Source organism: Nothobranchius furzeri, chromosome 9 (assembly GCF_043380555.1).
Source record: "Nothobranchius furzeri strain GRZ-AD chromosome 9, NfurGRZ-RIMD1, whole genome shotgun sequence".
In the NCBI taxonomy this organism is placed as follows: Eukaryota; Metazoa; Chordata; class Actinopteri; order Cyprinodontiformes; family Nothobranchiidae; genus Nothobranchius; species Nothobranchius furzeri.
In genome coordinates this window covers 65,437,900-65,458,018 of record NC_091749.1, presented here as the reverse complement: position 1 = coordinate 65,458,018, position 20,119 = coordinate 65,437,900, and the positions used below count along the sequence as shown (strand labels likewise).

At 42.6% G+C, this 20,119-nt stretch overlaps 1 protein-coding gene across 2 annotated transcripts in view; it reads right to left on the bottom strand.

The window, feature by feature from the left end:
• Window positions 1–20,119, bottom strand: part of cars1 (cysteinyl-tRNA synthetase 1) — a 29,120-nt gene that overhangs the window by 7,185 nt on the left and 1,816 nt on the right. For both annotated transcript variants that reach the window (XM_054731995.2, XM_054731994.2), the window contains 14 exons: window positions 17,145–17,236; window positions 16,821–16,909; window positions 15,202–15,298; window positions 15,028–15,126; window positions 12,710–12,859; window positions 12,000–12,140; window positions 11,840–11,928; window positions 11,646–11,767; window positions 6,693–6,805; window positions 6,493–6,621; window positions 6,122–6,251; window positions 5,932–6,035; window positions 5,760–5,857; window positions 2,188–2,377 (listed from right to left, as the gene is read on the bottom strand). In XM_054731995.2, coding sequence (XP_054587970.1) covers window positions 2,188–2,377; window positions 5,760–5,857; window positions 5,932–6,035; window positions 6,122–6,251; window positions 6,493–6,621; window positions 6,693–6,805; window positions 11,646–11,767; window positions 11,840–11,928; window positions 12,000–12,140; window positions 12,710–12,859; window positions 15,028–15,126; window positions 15,202–15,298; window positions 16,821–16,909; window positions 17,145–17,236 — 1,643 coding nt within the window. The remainder of the gene's footprint in view (window positions 1–2,187; window positions 2,378–5,759; window positions 5,858–5,931; window positions 6,036–6,121; window positions 6,252–6,492; window positions 6,622–6,692; window positions 6,806–11,645; window positions 11,768–11,839; window positions 11,929–11,999; window positions 12,141–12,709; window positions 12,860–15,027; window positions 15,127–15,201; window positions 15,299–16,820; window positions 16,910–17,144; window positions 17,237–20,119) is intronic.

The following is a 20,119-nucleotide window of genomic DNA, read 5'->3' as shown; positions in this document are numbered from 1 at the left end:
GATACGGCCCTGGATGTGGGACTGACTTCTGGGGTGATCTGATTCTATCACATGTATAAATATTAAATGCTTTTATATTATTGCTTTTCACTGGTAAAAATGAGTATTGGGGATAAATCTAACTACTTTTTGTCTTTTCAAGCACTTGGTTTTGTTTTCTTGATTTTATTTGAATTATTTCCTGCCCTTTATCTCTCTAACCTCCCTGCATGCTGCATGTTTTCTCCGTCTTCCAGAAAAAACTGTTTCCTAGACTTCCTACTTTCTAACTATCAGCCAAAGGGATCTTCACATGCACGGCGCTCCAGCAGCAATGAGTTAAAATCACCGGGGCCCAGATTAACTCAGATGAGGCAAAGCACGTCAGAAAAGTACAGAGTACCAGAGAACATGCGCTGATATGAACGATCGCAGGTGAATTATTTTGTTTTAGTGGAGCGATTTTGTGAATGTTACTGTGGCCGCGCGCAGGATGCAGCTGGAGTATTTGAGCCGGTACCGCAACATTCTCTCTGCCTGCAAAGCTGAGTCCATAAATGACGTCATATATGTGGATACTGGATCTTTTTTCGGGTTTCCCGCAATTTGAATTTTTAAGAAACGCATCTTGATTCTGGGTTTAAAATGCATTGTAATTACCGCGTTACTGACAATTGTACCGAGTAAATATTACCATTTTCTTTCCCTGTAATGCCTTACATTACCACATTACAGCAAAAAGCAATGCATTACAGTAATTAATTACTTCTGTACCGCATTACTCCCAACACTGATCCTATATTAATTTTTTTGTGTGAAGCGCCTCGTGATTTTTTTCATCTTTCTTACTAACACTGTTTATAGTAGGGTGACCACATATCCCGCTTTGTGCGGGACAGTCCTGCATTTTCATTACTTTTCACGTGTCCCGCTAATTGAGACTCATGTCCCGCATTATTGACAGTTTCCTGTTTCGAGTTTCAATTTTATAAAAGAAACCGTGGAGAAATCTGCCTGTTGCTGTCAATCAAACAGAGGCGGGACTTTATCGCAGATCCGGAGCGTGTGTGGAGCGCGCCCGAACCACCAAAACAAGCGTGAGCGAGCACCGAGGAGAAAATGCGGTAAACTCGTGAATTAAACGTGTTCAGAGATACTCAACAGAGTCTTTGTTGTTTCTGAGTCATTCTTTCATGTCTTGGCCCGGAGTCTGATATGAAGAGGTCAAAAGCAGGTTTTCCAGTAATTAGACAGGTCCATGATAAACACAATGAAGGCTTTACCACAGACAAGGTTCTGTGGTTTCAGATATCTGCGTACATGCTGAGCCCCTTAAAGCACAGTGAAGAAATAATGAGAATTGGAAGCTTTGATCACTTATTCTCAGACATTTGAGGCAAAAAGTAACTCTAAGAAACTATTATTAGATTAGATCTGAATTTTTTTTGGAGAAGAGAATGTTCAGCGCCTTGGGCTTCCTGACAGGGTTGCGGAAGGCGCTTTATAAATAAAGCTTTGATTGATTGATTGATTGAACGTGATCTTCGGCTCTTACCGGAGCAGTTTGCAGCCAAGTGTGAAGCAGCTGGGATGAGAATCAGCTCCTCTAAATCTGAGACCATGGTCTTGAGTTGCAAAAGAGTAGAATGCCCTCTCCGGGTCAGGGATGAGGTCCTACCTCAAATGGAGAAGTATCTCAGGGTCTTCTTCACGACTGAGGGAAAAATGTAGCGTGAGATCGAGAGGCGGATTAGTGCTGCGTCTGCGGTGATGCGGGCGTTGTACCGGTCTGTCTCGGTGAAGAGAGAGCTGAGCCAGAAGGCAAAGCTCTCGATTTTCCGGTCGATCTACGTTCCTACCCTCACCTATGGTCACGAGCTTTGGGTAGTGACAGAAAGAACGAGACTTGTGTCTCACTGCTGGCCAGGGAACGCCTTAGGATTCCCTCGGAGGAGCTGACCCAAGTGGCTGGGGAGAGGGAAGTCTGGGCCTCCCTGCTTAGGCTGCTGCCCCCGAGACCCGATCCTCGGATAAGTGACCGAAAACGGATGGATGGAACACCAAAGGAAAATTTTACAAATAAACTAAACAGTATTTTGAGATAAAATGGCGGATACAACTTTTGTTCTTAAAGTTTGAAGAATGAAAGAAACTGATTCCCTGAAACGCCAAACCGAAGGTGAGTATGTGAGTGTGTGTGTTGCTGACCTTCAGCATGTTGGTGAGGTATGTGGCGATGCTCTCCAGCAGTAGGCGGTTGGGCCTCAGCTTGGCGTTCTTCCTGCTAGCAATGTACGTGTTGCTCTGTCCGACCAGAACCCTCATCTCCTCCATGGCGGCGCGAGTGTCCACGTTGTCACACAGCGCCTGGTGGATGGCAGACTTCCTGTCGTAGAAACTGTAACACACAAACACCTGACTCTAAACACCATGGAGATGGAGATGTTCACCTGTTCTAACACAAACGGAGGCAGTCGGGGATTAAGTGGTGTGCACAAACACACAAATCAGCAGCTCTGATTATAGAACAGTCATATCTCAACTAACGATCCTCATGTCTTACATTTTTCTTTTTTTTTTGTTGTTGGTATAAAATCACATTTAGCAAACAGATCCATAATTAGCTGCTTCTGACACAACCTCAGAGCAATAAAGACGTGTTAGCCACCGAGTGGAAAACAAAAGGGTGAGTGTCAAAATAAATGTAAAAAATATTTAAAAAATGTTTTTTACTATGGTTACTGAAGGTTCTGGGTGTGTTTTCACTGACTTAAATATGAAAAAATAAGACATTTTATTAACTCATTCACTGCCAGCGTTTCTCACCGTTTTTACTGTTTTTTTAAGAGTGACAGAACGATGTGTGCTAGGATGATGTCGACGCCAAAACAACCAAAACAAAGCGGAGACTCACCTCTTACATCAGCAAGAATCTGCGCATTTCGAACGTTATCCATTGTTTCATAATCCTTTGTTGAATTGTGATCGGCAAAAGCTTTTCCGGTTCGCGCCTCACTTTTTACAGCAGCGGCCCAAAACGATCTCCTAACACATGGATTTTCTGCTTCCTGATCAGGTGATGTGTGACGTATGCGGATGAAGATCGGCTTTAGAGCTGAGATGTTTGTTCACACGGTGCGGGGCTCGTTCCGACGCCCACACAGTATAAAAAAATGCAAATGACAACTTTTGTCATCATTGGCAGTGAATGAGTTAAACAGAGTTTCAGTTCTTTGACCACTCCCACTGTAAAACTCAACTTCCTGTAATCCTTCACAATAAGAGTTTCAAACAACTTTGTCAAAACTCACGAGGTTATTTAAATTGTTTCATTATTCTTCTTGTCTGGTGGAGTCTGAAGCCTGAACAGCTAGGAATTCTGGAATGTCATGAGCTAAAAACCTTCCTTATAAACGTGTGGTTCACATGTTTAATCAATACATTTGCAGAGGTCTCTAGTAACTCTAAGCACATGTGTCAGACACAAGGCCCGCGGGCCAGATGTGGCCCGCCACATCATTTTATGTGGCCCGCGAGAGATTCAAGTGTCTTAAAATAGGTCTATGCCGATTCAAAGCGCACATTGGCTATAAACTGCATTTCCCATAATGCATGGCGATTGTGTTTGCAGCGCAGTGACTCGCCACTAGGTTGCAGTGTATCCACTTCCATGTTTAATTAATGCAACAAGTGAAAATAACTGTCCACACACCATCCCAAAATGTCCAGGAAGAGAGAGATTGATGCAGAAGGAAGGAGTTTCAACAAAGATGGAACATGTTGATGCTTCAAGGGGAGAAACCGGTATGTCTTTACAGTCATTAGCGTCCATGCTACTAGCATCAGTGTCTGCAGCGTTACCTCCTCTGCCTCGGACAAACTGAGAACACTCCTCTTACTCAGCGCCACGTTTACCCAGCAGTTAGCCGACTTAGAAGCCCAGAAATGGATTCTAACAGCTCAGTAATGTTTGCTGCTGACATAGAAAGTGCACCGACTAACTTCCAGACAGAGATGATTTAACTCCAGTTTAGTGACACGCTCAAGTCACTATGACTCTGGTTGCTGCAGCTTTTATCCACCTTTCCGACACAACTGCGTGGTCCAGATGCTCTCCATGTCCAGCAGCACAAACCTGTGTGAGCAACTGTTTCTCACTGATGAACTCCTTCCTCAGCTCAGAGCCCAACCCCACAGGTGCAGGTCCGGCTGGAACAGGTGAGCATCACAGGAAATCAGAGTGGAGAAAACTGGGATTGAATTATTTTGGTTTTATTAACCTTTCCTGCTCCAAAGCATGAAAGTTAATAGGTGAGATATTGCATTTTCTTTTAAGAGAAATACTATTTTTTATTTATGCTGTTGGCCTGTGCAGATAAATAAACCCACTTTAAAACAGGATGGATTACAGATAAAAGAACAGAATAGAAATAAAATAGAAAATCCCTTAATTGTCCGTCAGTGGGGAAGGCTTGGTGTCACAGCAGCAATAACATTCAGTACAGGAGCAACAAAGGAGAGTAAAAAATAAAGAATAAACAAGAAAAAAATTAAATAGAAACAAAAGATTCTAAAGATAAAAAATAAGAAGAAATGCTGAATATATGCAGATTTTATGGAATAAAATATATATATTTTTAATAACGACATATGTAACGAATACCACTGATGTGTGCTTTATTTAAAGGGGCATTATGGAAGTTTGACAGCCAAAACATGTATAGAAATAATAAATGTCTTCTTCATACGTTCTCCTGCAATGCCCTGGTCCTGAATGAGCCCTGGCATTTTTACTGTGATTGCCTGTTTTTCTGTAAAATCACAGAAAAAGAGAGATGCTCGGGTCGAGCAGGCTGCTTCATGCGCGTTCACGCTCAGGCATCGCCCGTAGCATTTGCTATCCGTAGCTTTAGCAGCAGAGAGGTAGTGCCACGTTGTCGCTGTTCCTAACGCCTAGTGATGAACCTACATTTCTGAGGACCCTTAGCTACTTTTTGTAGAACTTTCTTCTAGATATTTCCTGCAAATTAGCAACAAAATAGCCATTTTTGCTCCGAACCGTTCTTTGAACGTTGTTTCAGCCGTCATCAAGGATATAAATGTTACAGATACAAAAGATGTCACTGGTGCTTTAGCTCACCTAGTGAGACGTCAGACTCCCATGCAGAAGACCTGGGTTTGATTCCGGATGTGAACAGTTTATTTAGAGTTTCTTTTTTTACATTAATGGTATTTTTTTTTTACAGTAAGATGCCCAAATTTGTATTTGAGACTCGCTGAACGGCATTGAATTCACAGATAAAAAAGATGTGGGTTCAACTTTCATTTGGGAACAATTTTTCAAGCAAGGGAAGGGAATGATCTGAGCATGCAGGAGGACTGACCCATCATAAACCTTTGTCGGCTGTGCTGAAGAGAAAGGTACAGAACCAAATTATTTAATTAGCTGCGTGTTCTCCTGTCCTCCAGGCCCCCCCCCCCCCCCCACACACACACACACACACACAGGACTGTCTCAGCTGTTATTTTCATTAAGGAGTGTGAACGTACAGCATGCGCGCCTCGTGCACGAGCCTACTATTGAAGCTGCCGTTACGCTTTTGGTCTGAGGGGGCAATCACGAGCATAAAAATTCAAAACTCTGTAAAGTCCCTTTAAATACAGATTATACACAACTTGCTTCGGATGTTTTTATGAATATTTCTGTAACTAAAGAAGTTTAAAGACACTTTAAGCTAAAGAAGAATGTTTAGGTGTAATGTTTACTTTCGGCGGCTCACCTGCTGTTCAGCTCCAGCTCATCGGCCTCCCATCTCTCAAAACGCCCGGGAAGGTCCGTGGGAGCACGCAGGATGTCTTTCACGTTGAGGAAAAATTCCTGTCAAACAGAAAGAATCCATAAGATCCTCTGAGGAGGAAGTGAGGAGCGACGCTCGTCTCATCGACACCTACGTTCATGAACTTCTCGTACTGGACGGCTGAGTCCATGGTGTTGGAGGAATAGTCCAGGGTGTCCTTCCAGGAATGCATCAGGAAGGCCAGACGGAGCTGACGAGCTGCAGGAAGTTTTCATCATCAGTTTTCAGTTTTTTTCCCGGTCTGGTTCTGGAATATTAACACGTTCACCAATCAGCTGACTCACCCGAGTTTTTGGACAGAGCATCTTTAATCGTGATGAAGTTCTTCAGAGACTTGGACATCTTGCAGCCGGCGATGGTCAGGTGACCCGTGTGCAGGAAGTACCGGACCCAGAAATTATTCTCAAAGTAAGCCTGAAACATAAAAGCAGCTGAGATGAGACCAGAACTCCTGACCCGGTCAGACTTTCATGTGAGCGGTTAAACTGGTTTTCTAGATGTTCTGATGGATCTTATTTTGGAACGTTTCAGATTTTTATTTTATCGAGTTTCATCTCTTGATCCTGAACAGGAAAGTCTAAACCTTTAGAAGCAAAACATAAAAGAGACGAGGGTCTGAATCGGGTCTTCGGAACCGAACTTTGATAAATCGGACCTCAGACTGAGCCAGCTCGTTGTCGTGGTGAGGGAATCGCAGATCAAACCCCCCTCCGTGGATGTCCATCGACTCCCCCAGGATAGAACCAGCCATGGCGGAACACTCGATGTGCCACCCGGGTCGACCCTAGGAGAAGAACCATGATTAGGGTCAGAGACTCAGATTGAAGCAGAGCCCATTCACGTCAGACGGCTCACTTTTCCCCAAGGAGAGTCCCACGACGGCTCTCCGGGCTTCGAGGATTTCCACAGAGCAAAATCGTTCTGGGATTTCTTTTCATTCAGCCGGTCTGCAGAGATGCTCAGGTCTCCTGCAGGACCAGGGCCAACAACATAAACGTTCCAGAATTCAATTCAATTAAAAATACTTTATTAATCCCAGAGGGAAATTGATTGCTGTAGTAGCTCAGAATAATAATACCAGATAACCAGATAAAAACACTAGAAACATGAAGCTGATACTTGGAAACAAACAGGACGTGTTTGTTTCTTTAACTGAAGATAAAATCTACCGTCTGCTTTCACAATCAAACGTTTCTGATCAATGTGCTTCCGAGTACTTAAAGATTGTTTAAAGTCCGTTTTGACTGCTTGTACTTATTGTATTTGAGAATGGTCCTTTGTCTTTGTGTCCAACGGTTTCATTTTTATCTTGTATGTTTTGGTCAACAAGATGGTGGTGCTCACAGACACAGCGGCTCGGCGCTCTTCATTCCAGTGTTTTGTTTGTACGTGTGTGCTAGTACTACTACTTGTTTCATACACATTTTGTCGAGCCAACGACATTTACAGCCGACAGGAATTCTTCAACATCAGAGAGTATGCAGCGAAAGAAGTGTTTCAGCATTTTCTTCCCTCCCATGACATCCCGGCAGACATAGCGAGGAGTCCCGGCTCTCCGTGGGTCACCATTACCGCGGGCAGGCGAAGAGGGCGGCGTAGGGAGAGAAAACAAAAGCGAGGCTGCAGGGCCGGCATGCTAGTGAGGTTACATCGACAGCCGGTTAAACCACCGCTCCCCAGTAATTGTCTCACCAATGCCAGATCTCTCGTCAACAAGATCGATGAACTGCGGCTGCAAGTGGTTTCTAATAACATCGTAAAGAACAGTTGTGTTACGTTGATCACTGAATCCTGGCTTCACTCATTGATCCTGGACTAGGGTTGTCATGGTAACTGGTGTAGCGGTAAACCCCGGTGAAAAAGTTGACAATAATAATAACAGTCTTGTTTAAAAAAAAAAAAAAAATCTTGGTGGGTTACTGTGGCTGCGGTGTAGGCGCGGTGACCCTTACCAGCCACCGTATCATCTGCTGAAGTTGCCGGCGGCACATGCGCACTTTGTTGTTTACGACCAAAACTTTCTTGAAGCTAAAGCTGAAATAATGGCCAAAGGAGGAGACGGCAGCACTCAGGAGGACATTTATTATCCCTCAAAGAAGACAAAGTCGGAAGTACGGGCATCTTTTGGATATTTGAAGAATGCCGAGGGACAGTTGATAGAAGACGGCTATCCTGTTTGCAGCACGTGCAGAAAAAGTGTCTGTGAAAGGCAGCAACGCTTCAAATCTCATGACACATCTGCATGACCATCACCCACAACTCTACAGTCAACGCAAGGCAAGCTAACGTTAACGTTTTAGCTAAAATGCGTGATCCGAGGATTTGGGTTGAGGGAGAATGCAACGAGTCGCTATATAAAGCAGCCGCAGCGCTGCTACCTGCATATAAACCGTGTCGCGGACACCCCCATGTTGAAATGACGCTATGCATTATGGGACTCCCAGGGGCAGATAAGAGTTGGTCTCTCTCCGAGAATAATTATGAATTTAACAATGATTACTGCCTGATGACATTTTCCCAAATCTGCAAAGCTCACCGGAACACAAACCGAGGACAATATTTTCCTGATGTAGGGTTTATTACTCAAGTAAGGGTAAAAAAGTATCTGATTATAAGGCTACTTGAGTACTGAGTATCATCTGATCTAATATTTTTAAAAAGAGGACATCAAACAGACAAAAAATAAGAAGTTATGGGCAAATATTGGTATTTTAGAGACTAAAGGGAAAAATGTAAACAAATAAACAACATAATTACAAAATAACACAATTTAGGCAACATTTAGACACAAACTGAGGACAATATTTTCCTCATATACAGGGTTTATTTAATTGTCTGAAAAAGTAACACGTTTAAAAAAAATACCGCGATAATACCGAAAACCGTGATAATTTTGGTCACAATAACCGTGAGGTTAAATTTTCACACCATGACAACCCTATCCTGGACTCTGCTATCCAGCTAGCAGGCTACACTGCACAACGCCATGATAGAACCAGCAACTCCGGTAAGATTAAATAAACTCCCCCAATTATTATTGCATTTGTAAATTTAATCTGCCGCTCTGAAAATGCGCTCTTCAGTTGGAAAAAAAACAGCAATGACTGCTGTATTTTTTTTAACTGCAGAGCGAATTTATTCACAGAAAAACAGAATGCTGCCGTTTTCATGAGAATAAATGAATGGTTTCTGACATCAAAGTGGACATAAAATGGCATATTAGAATAGGGGCACATGTTTCAATCAGCAGTTTGAGAATTTGTTTATATAGGCGCGTTTATAAACCACACAGACCTTAACTGAGCTAACGGGTGCTGCTGCGTTCAAGTGTTTCAGTTTTTTTTTAAATGAATTCGATTAAAAATGAAGGCGCCCAGCCCAGCCCGGCCCGTGCCCGAGGTAATTACACAGTCGTTGGCCCGAAGCCCGACCCGAGGGCTTCAGTGCAGGGCTCTACCGTGTACATAGCACCGGATGCTAATGCTAACTCGGCCTTGAAACTCTTGCACCATAGCATTAGCAGTCACCTGTCCAAGCACCCCGATGCCGTGCATGTTGTTGCTGGGGACTTCAACCATGTGGATTTAAAACCTGTGCTCCCTAAACTCCATCAGCATGTCATGTGTGCCACCAGAGGAGTAAACACATTGGACAAAGTTTACACTAACAGGGCTACACAACTATCACACTTGTGCTGCACATCACTGCTCTTAATCCCAGCCTACATACCACTAAGGAAATCTGCCCCAAACACCACAAGGACAGTCAAATATTGGTCAGATGGAGCCTCTCAACAGCTGCGGGACTGTTTCAGTAGGACCAACTGGGACATTTTTGAACACCCTGACCTGGAAGTGTTTAGTGACGGTGTGTGTAATGTGTTACATTAAGAACTGCACAGTCATCGTCACAAAATATAAACGCATTCGCGTTTACGCCAGTCAGAAGCCCGGGATGACAAAGGAAGTCCAGAGGCTGCTGAGGGAGAGGAATACTGCCTTCAGATCAGGTGATAAGGCCCGCTACAGCACGGCCCGCGCCAATCTACAGAAGGACATCCGAGAGACCAAGTCGGATTATAAGAGGAAGATCGAGAAACATCTGGACAGTTATAACAGTAAACAGGTGTGGATGGATGTCCAGCATATGACCAACTACAGGACTGGTATGGAAGCCGTGGGGGGTGATCTAACGCTGGCAGAGGAACTCAACCACCAACTTGCCCGGTTCAAGGTTGCAAACACAGAGACAGCGTTTAGGAGTTCTGCCATGTTGTGGAGTTGCTAATGCTAACAGTTAGCTTCTACTAGCCAAGACGTGCTCTACTGTCTCCTGGAAGCCAAATGAACAGTTTTCATCTCTGTCGTGAGCCAATATGGGTGAGTCTTTGGATGCCAATTTTTCAATGTGAAGTGAATCGACTAGCTTTTTTAATTCAAATGTTATCCTGTCTACTTTTGTTCTTTCTACGTTCAACTAATGCAGGCCTGCATGTTAAACTCAATCATATTTCAAAAATTTAAAGTAAAAAATGGTTTCTCAGTGAACTTGGTCTTTAAGCTATTGCTTTAAACTGGTTTCAGCTTCAAACTGGACAGCACTCTATTCCCTTCTGCTGATCAGAAACTGCACTTAACAGACTTGTGGATCAGGTACAGACACTAGTGGGAGGCTTTATGGCAATAGCTGTTTCCTGTGCCAGTAGCTAATATAAAAGGTAGCAGTTAGCTATTTCAGTTTGCCTACTGTCAATGAAAAGCACAAGAAGAAGATAAATTTTTACATTTATGTAGCGTGTTTAACTACATGCTAGAATCAACACCGTTTGCTATCAGTTTTGTTAGATTCTGGGAAAAGATCCAACGAGTTAACAATGAAGCTTCTATTATATATAAATATCTAGGATATATATTCGATAGAAGTTCATATGCCAACGAGCTTGGTCTATATTTAATCCAAAGATTAATGTTTGATTTAAGATAATAACATTTAATAGCAAAAGTTTATTTATTTAATCAGAAGTTTAAGGAATCTTTGCTTTTTCAATAACCAAAAATATATACACCATTCTGTGTTACATTTAAAAGAAGAGTCAAGTTTTTAAAGTTAAGAATTTATTACTAACACTTTTAAAAATGACAATTTATAAATGACAATTTTTGAACAGACAATTTGATATTAAAACTTGTTTTAAAGGCAAACCTGTGACTGAATGAAAGCTAAAATGAAAATGTGAGTTTTTTGATGCGTGAATGAATATCAGAAGATTTCTTTCAGTGAGGGTTTGCCTTTAAAACAAGTTTTAATATAAAATTGTCTGTTCAAAAATTGTCATTTCTAAATTGTCATTTTTAAAAGTGTTAGTAATAAATTCTTAACTTTAAAAACTTGACTCTTCTTTGAGCCTGGTAGCAAAGGCAACAAACTACTGTCTTTGGAGTCAAAGCAGAAAGATAAAACCAGAGCGAACATCAATGCGGTCTACACTCCTTTGAGGGAGCTGAAGGAGGCTATGAAATCATGAACTGATGGTGACCTGGCTTTGTTGTTACTAGACTTGGAAGTGATCATTTTTTCCAGTAGTGTGATCTTTATAATTCATGGCTTATTTTAGTATTGGTTGACTCATGTTAGCGTTAGCTCGTTGTTAAGGCTAGCTACAGCAGGCTGTGGCAGGGTTGTTTATGACAGTTGTAATACTGCTTAAAACCAGTAGGAGGGAGAAGCAGAAAACATATTCAGTGTTGCTTTATAAATAAGAGAACTGTTTAAATGCTCCCTCTGATTTTCCGAGACATAAACACGAACCTTCTCCCTCCTGCAGAGCTTTCTGATCCCCGACTGCCTCCGGGACCAGTTTCGCGTACGAGTGCTGAGGACTGGAATCAAACTTCTGGGTGTCGAAGTAAACCGAACCGTTGGACTCATACCTGTAAGGTAAACACGTCAAACAGAAACCCCACCACGAATAATCCAGGAGCAACAGGAAGAAGCCTCCTCACCCGTAGCCATTTGAGACGATCTTGTCCACAAACTCCACTATTTCAGGGATGTACTCACTGACTCGAGTCAGAACATCAGGAGGAAGAACCTGGAGGACACAGACTCAGATGATGCAGAACAAACTAACAAGTGTTCAATTCATCTGTGGTTCCTCCTCACGTTCAGGGCCTCCATGTCCTTATGGAACTCTCCCTCCCAAAACTTTGGAAGGACGGAGAAGATGGAATTCTCTGCGACTTGACTTCCAAACTGTTTGTCCAGCCAGTCGGACAGCAAATCCTTGGAATTCTCCAACAACACCTGGAAAAACGAAGAAAACATTGGGTAGTTTACAGATCTGTGAGTGAACTTCTGACTCAGACTAATTTGTTTCCTCGATCGTCCTGAGGGTCGCTGGTGTTTCTGCAGTTCTGGTTTCATTCCTGAAGGTGTGATTCATGTGAAACCCTCCCCTTTGTGCAGCTCTGAATCTAATCCCGTCAGTGGACTCTGCCTTCCACAAGAAGCTAAAGCAATGAAAGAGGCCATCTTTGGGAAGCAGCGCACACAGAGAGGGGAGCAGCGAAGGAGAAGAATAGGTGATGCTCTCTGAAGAGCAGGCTCTTCAAGTGTTTCTAGAAGATAGAGCAGGGGTATTCAATTCCGGTCCTGGATCACATTTTAGTTGTTTCTCAGCTCCAACACATTTGAATCCCCTGTGCAGCAGCTCATCAGGCTCTGCTGATGCCTGTTAATCACCTGGTGACTGCAATCAGGTGTGTTGAAACAGAGGTAAAACTAAAATGGGCTGGATACCGGACCTCCAGGCCCGGAATTGAACACCCCTGAGGTTCAGATGCCCGTGACTGAACCAGGTAGCTCGGTCTCACCTGAGCCAGAGGTTGCAGCACATCATCTGCTGCTTTGCTCTTCACAGCCGCCTGCAGAGGCTGCAGCGCTGTGGTTACGGCGGCGTCCAGACGCTCCAGCATCTGCTTCTTATCAGGGTCTGTGGTATACGCCAGCTGCTCCTGAAATGGCTGGAAAACAAGAAATCCTCATCAGAAAATCATTTTGGCTTCCCAGGTAAACAGATTCAGTTTGGAATCTTCTGATGTGTGAATGACTCTGAGTTTCCGCTGGTGGGAGCGGGGCGCTGGGTACCAACTCCATCAGCTGAAGGAGAAAATGACCGTTGACCCTTCAGAGGCAGCAGAGCCTCTTATCCTACATTCATTCAGTCTAACTGTAATTTGTGAACACCCATTGTAATTCCAGGTAGAACTTGGTCCTGCAGCAGGAAGGACGCTGATGCAGATAAAACAACTGAAATTGTACCTGCTAACCGGAGCACAAACCCTCTTGGACGTTTATTAAAAAGAAGACTAAACACAACCAGTTTTGGGCATCTTATGTTAAAAAAAGTATAGTTATAGTTATAAATTACTTTTTCCAAAAGTAATTGAGTTTGTAACTCAGTTACCACAAAGTAAAAGTAATTAGTTACCTATAAAAAGTAAATGTGATACTACTTTAACCCCCCCCCCCCCCCCCCCCCCCCCATCCTAATGGGTGTGACCCTGTGAGGAAAGATGACCATTGAGCAGGAATTATGGTTTATCCCTTGAGGTCCATGTGGCAGGGGTGAGGAGTGAGCACCACCTCACTCCTGCCACATGGACCTCAAGGGATAGACCATCAATCCTGCTCAATGGTCAACTTTCCTCGCAGGGTCACCCATGAAGACAGTGGGAGGGTTAATGTTCTGTAACGCATAATCTGTAACAGGTGTAACACCTGTTACAGCTGTAACATCTATAAAATCTGTAACACATGTAACATCTGTAACACCTGTAACAGCTGTAACATCTATAACAACATCTGTAACATATGTAACACATGTAACATCTATAACATCTGTAACAGCGGTAACATCTACAACATCTGTAAAATCTGTAACACCTGTAACATCTGTAACACCTATAACATCTACAACATCTGTAAAATCTGTAACACCTGTAACATCTATAGCATCTGTAACATCTATAACAACATCTGTAACAACTGTAACACATGTAACATTGTAACACCTGTAACATCTATAACATCTGTAACAGCGGTAACATCTACATCATCTGTAAAATCTGTAACATCTATAACAACATCTGTAACATATGTAACACATGTAACATCTATAACATCTGTAACAGCGGTAACATCTACAACATCTGTAAAATCTGTAACACCTGTAACATCTGTAACACCTATAACATCTGTAACATCTATAACATCTACAGCATCTGTAAAATCTGTAACACCTGTAACATCTATAGCATCTGTAACATCTATAACAACATCTGTAACAACTGTAACACATGTAACATTGTAACACCTGTAACATCTATAACATCTGTAACAGCGGTAACATCTACATCATCTGTAAAATCTGTAACATCTATAACAACATCTGTAACATATGTAACACATGTAACATCTATAACATCTGTAACAGCAGTAACATCTACAATATCTGTAAAATCTGTAACATCTGTAACATCTATAACAACATGTAACATCTGTAACACCTGTATCATCTATAACATCTGTAACAGCTGTAACATCTACAACATCTGTAAAATCTGTAACACCTGTAACACCTATAACATCTGTAACATCCATAACAGCTGTAACATCTTTAACATCTGTAACATCTATCTTCATTATCTATAACGTAAAAGAGTTTTTTTAACTGAATAATGCTCACCATCTAGAAAGAACATTTCAGATATCTAAAAAGTGCATTCCTACGGAATGTTCTTATGGATATCTAGAATGATCATTTCTACTAGAAGAACAGATATCTGGAATACATATCTAGTCTGCCTAATAAATGTTAAAAAGGCCATGCTGGGTTTTTAGGGATTCTGAGATACCTCAAACTTAATTCTGACTAGTGCCGTTGTTATTATGGATATCTAAAAAAACATTTCTATACCAACAACATAGCCGTTGATGTCTTCATTTCTAATAAGAAAAAATAGCCATTAGTAACGTCGTTATACTTGAACACTGTTACTCCCAACACTGAATACAACAAACACGGCAGCAGAAAGGGACCCATATCCTGATTAGGATCTTGATCTTTATCTAAAAACAATCTGATGAGGACGCTGCTAGATGTTTGGGTCTCCTACTTCTGATGACTCACCTTTTGGGCACTCAGAACATCCTGGAGAATCTGACCAGCTGGCGGGTTCTTCTCCTTGTACTGGTGCAGAAGGTGGTTCTGTCGAGCTCTTTTGATGATCTGAAGCAGACTAAAGGCGTTAAAACACCAAACAGAAGCAGGCAGCTGCTGCACATCTGGCTGAATGGAACTCACCTTATCATCGATATCTGTGATGTTCATGCAGTAAAGGACGTCGTATTTGAAGTAGTCCCTTAGGATCCTCCGCAGGATGTCAAAGGAAATGTAGGACCTGGACATAGCAGCAGATTTGAGATCAGGGCCCTCATTTATCAAACGTTTGCAGAAACTGTCCCATATTCCCTTCTACAGCCAAAATTTAGAATGTGTGTACGAACAGTCCAAAGACATGCGGTGGCCTCTCGTAAGCACGTTCCTCTGCAATCGTCTGATGATAAATCCCACCTGTGCATACTCGGGTGCTTGTGTCCAATCAGTCGTTTACATACAGAAACGCTCTCAATTAACCATATTTGGTCACGCTACGTCCTCAGCTTGTGAGGGGATTCCCTGTTCTTTAAGTTGCAGACGTTATAAACACGTTCAGGACAGAGAAGTTCCCGTCAGAAATAAATGAAAAACGGATTTGATAAATCGTAGAGTAATGGGTTTTTCTTTACATTTAAGGAGTCGGTCTGTGTGGCGTTAGTTTCATTTGGAAATGTTGTCTGAGAGTGCAGCATCTTCTGAGCTGTCATTTGGGCCATTCCAATCTGTACCGGGTCGGCCCGGGCCGGGTAGCGTAGGTTGTTTACATATCTGGGTGGCCTGGTATTTTTCCGGGCCAACCAAGGCTCATTCTCAGCCCTCTTCTTGAGGGGGTCTGCTTCAGGCCGACCAGGGCCAACACACCCACTGCTGACAGCAAATTCACACCTTCCATTAGAGCAAGCCTCTGATTGGTGGGTAGAATCAGCCCACATGGGCTTAAGACAAGGATGTGTGGAATCAACCGGGCCAGGCTGGGGCCGACTGGGGCCGACTGGGGCTACCCGGCCCGGGTCGACCCGGTACAGACGGGAATGGCCCAATTCAGTCTGGTTACCTAGGCAACACAGTGTGTATGATTGGGGAGCAGAGGAGGTTCTGGGTGGTTATTGTAGTTCAAGGGTCCCAAATCCCAGCATAACAGAAGGATTTCCTTTGAGATCAGAGCGCTCACATAGAACACGTTCCCTCTCGAGAGAACGTTCTGTTAAATCCACCAATAACACAGATCAGCCATGATATAATGTCAGATTCCCGTCTGTCACGTGTGTCTTTTATTGGTTTTAGCACCAAGTATGTCAAAAAGCTGTTTTTCCACTAACATAATTACATACTGGGAAAATATAATTTGCTGCGATGGACTGGCTCTCTGTCCAGGGTGTACCCTGTCTGATTGCCCATTGACCGCTGGAGATCCCCCCCCCCCCCCCCCCCCCCCCCCCCGCGACCCTGCATGGACAAAGCGGGTTCAGACGATGGATGGATGGATGGATGGAAAATATAATTTGTGGATGAGGAGCATGCGGACGACTGAGACCTTCAGTGCTGCAGTTCCCCTGTTCTACCACTAGGTGCTGTTCCTACGCATGGTCAGAGCTGTTCTTTTATTTAGGAACATTTTCATGCACAAGTACAAACTGGTAAATACCACACAATGCGTTAAATCTTTCCTACACACGAAATGCACACAGATCTGTTCATAAGTGCATTTGATAAATGAGGGCCCTGGTGTGCCGATCTGGAGGCTGACAGGTTAGAAGGTTTACCTGGCGTGTCCCATGTGGGAGGCGTCGTAAACGGTCGGGCCGCAGCAGTACCACGTCACTGTGTTCCCCGTCTGAGGAACAAACAGCTCCTGGAACCAGAAACAGTACCGTTTAACGCTTTTGTTATCAACCTGCGATGGGGAGTGAGCGGGGCTTCCAGCTCTTTTCAACAGGATACAGAGTCACATTCTCCGGATCAAAACCAGCACCCCTGATCCAGTCCTAATGCTTTCCTAGTCTCCATCGCAGTGGCCAGTAAATCACCACAGCATTATTTAAACTAACATCAGCTCCTCTCCTACTGCAGCAGAGACCTGGACGTACCTTTGCTCTGGTCAGGCTGTTGTAGAGTCTCAGCTGAGGAACTTCGGATCCTGCTGGTGGAGCCCAAGCAGGCTGAACCCGCTTCCCCTTCACTGGGAACAACAAAAAACGTAGACTTTAATTCATAAACCAGCTGTTTCATGCTTTCCAACACCTGAAATCACAGCATTTAATCTCACAAAAAAAAAATCACGAGTCTAAATGAAACCGTTTTACACCGATATAATATCAAAACTAAGAGTTGGGTTGATTCTTCAAAGGTCAGAGTTCAAGGAATGGTTCAGATCGTTTGAAGTTGGTTTCTTTAGAGATTATCAATATAACATAACACATGCATAACCCTCTGCAGAAACCAGAACAAAAATGGCCGCCATGCTGTGGACTGAACCACTAAGCGAGATGGAGAGCAGCCCAAACACTAAACACGGATGCTTCGACTGGAACTAAAGACAACACCAATTAGAAGAAGAATGTAAATATAAAATAACGTAATTGTTATTGCTCCTTGAGCAACCTCAGTTTAGAGAAACAAAGATCAGTTCTGATCAAACTAGCAAACTAAATACTAGTCACAATGAAAAGGTTAGGAAAATTAAAGGTTTCATATCAGTTTATAGAAATTTTTACTTTATAAGCTTTTTGTGCCATTTGTGTGCTACGTTAGCTAACTCAGAAGCTAACTGCTGCTGCAAAGACCCACAGAAGAAGAAGAAAATATCATTTCTATAGCACCTCTCAAGATAAAAAATCACGAGGCGCTTAAAAGAAAAGACATTATCACGTTTATTTTGGTGTACAAGTTTATAAAATTAAGTTTACACCAACTGTTACGATTGTTTACTACAGAAGGGGATTAGGGCCACTGAAAAGAAAAAAAAAGAAAAGAAAGAATTGACCTTTTTTTCTGAGGATTATTAAAGGTAGAATTCCCTCTTTTTTTCCATTTGAGTGGCTCTAATCCCCTTCCAGTTTTCTGATCACACTTGTTTTAATACAAGAGAAACACTAAACACTCCACTCAGACAAGCAATCAGCTCATTAGTCAGGTTAGACCTCATCTCTATTTCTCCAAACTGAGGTTGTTCAGGAAGCTGGTGACCTGAATTGGCCAGTATGATACTCAATAATCAGATTGTTTTACTATAAGTGCACTGTTGCAAATCAGCATTATAAAAAAAAAACATTTTCCTGTTCCACGAACTCACCATCACTAAACATGAATTTACGCCAAAATAAACAGATCTTTAATGTTCAGCTGTTTATTTTCTGAATCTGAGTAATTATGTTAATTGGACATTTAAATTTTGTGTGTGATCGCATTTCTGCCGTGATCTTTTGTTGTTTTTCAGCTGGTTTAACACGTTTCTATATTAGTTTCCTTTTTTTATTCAGCGTTCTTTTAATATTTTTAAGATTTTTATTTAGCTTTCTTTTAATGATACACAACATTATATTTGTTCTTATCGTGAGTTTTAGGATTGTGTTCAGCACCTTGGTCTGCTGATAAGATCGTGGAAGTTGCTTTATGAAAAAATTAAATTAAAAAATAAAACATTTTTGTTGATTAGATCATTTAGATCATCCGCAGATCAGGGGCCTCCTTTATCAAGCTTGCTTACGCACATAACGGGGTCGGAAAACTGCGTAAGAAACTTTCCATGCAAACTTTGGGATTTGTGAAAGAAAACTTAGCGGAAAAATGTGCGCAACTTTAAGTTGACGAAGGACCTGGCTTACACACATGTTGGACATGGAGAGCACCTGCAGTGCTGCTGCTGAGAAGATAAAAATGATGAAATCCTGCAGCATTACCACTTGTACCGCTTCGTTTTCACACAGAACAAGACCCCCCACACGCACACACACACAGCCTGAAGCGCAGAATACGGAATGCAGAATATCAGCAGGGGGACAGACTGACACAGAATATCATGCGTCTGTGACAGTGTGTGTCCTGTCAATGTGACCCGATTGATTATCCGCCCTGGCTACTTGTAGAGGGGAGACCTCTGTTTGGCTGACTGGTTAGCGCATGTGACTATCACCCGGGAGTCTGGGGATCGAATCCTGATCGGATCATTTTTTTTATATCTGAAACAGATCTCTCTGAAGAACTCACAACATTGACGGCTTCAGCAACGCTGTGCCACTCCGTTGATTTTCATTATTTGTTTTGCAAAAGCACTTCCTTTCATTTCTCCACCTCACCCACAGGTACCTCAACTTCTGCTTGTGAAATTGCGCTTCCTTGATCTGCCTTGATCTACGGTCGCCATGTCATTGGCGGAGCGCTGCAACAGCCACCTTATGTATATGCATGAGATCCACAAGGCACTTTGCATTGACCATTTATGGCAGTAAGTGGGTGTGGTGAGGGCGGGATGTGACTAAAATGCAGCTGAGAAACATTCTCGTTAGTCTCCGATTTATGAAGTGGAGATTGCGTGCAGCTGTGCGTACTCCATGTTTGATAGATCACAAACCTACTTGGCGTGAGTAAATTTTTTTGCAGAGCTTAAGTACGGTTTTAGTAAGGATTCTACACAATGTTTGAGAAATGAGACCCCAGAGCTGTACAAGAGCTCAGGATCAGCCCTCAGTACCAGGATTAGGACCATTTTTAATCCAGACCTCTCCAGAGAAACACACTTTAAAAGATCTGAGATCATAAAGTGTATCAGACAAACCAAGTGGTTTCTCCTCTGAAGATGTTCACAAACACAAACTGAAACAGAGAAAAAGCAGCAAAAGTCCAAAGAAAAACTTTGTCTCTGAGTCACTTTAAAAAAAGACAGGAAAGTCCGACTGCTGGGAAGGAACACAGAACTGGGCTGCTTTACCAGTTAGCAATATTTATACTGGTTTGTAAAAATCACCATCCAATCACTGATTTCTTACATTTTGTCATTTACTTCTGCAGGTTTAATCAGTCTGCTCTGGGCTGCAGAGAAGAGACACAAAAACATCCAGAAATG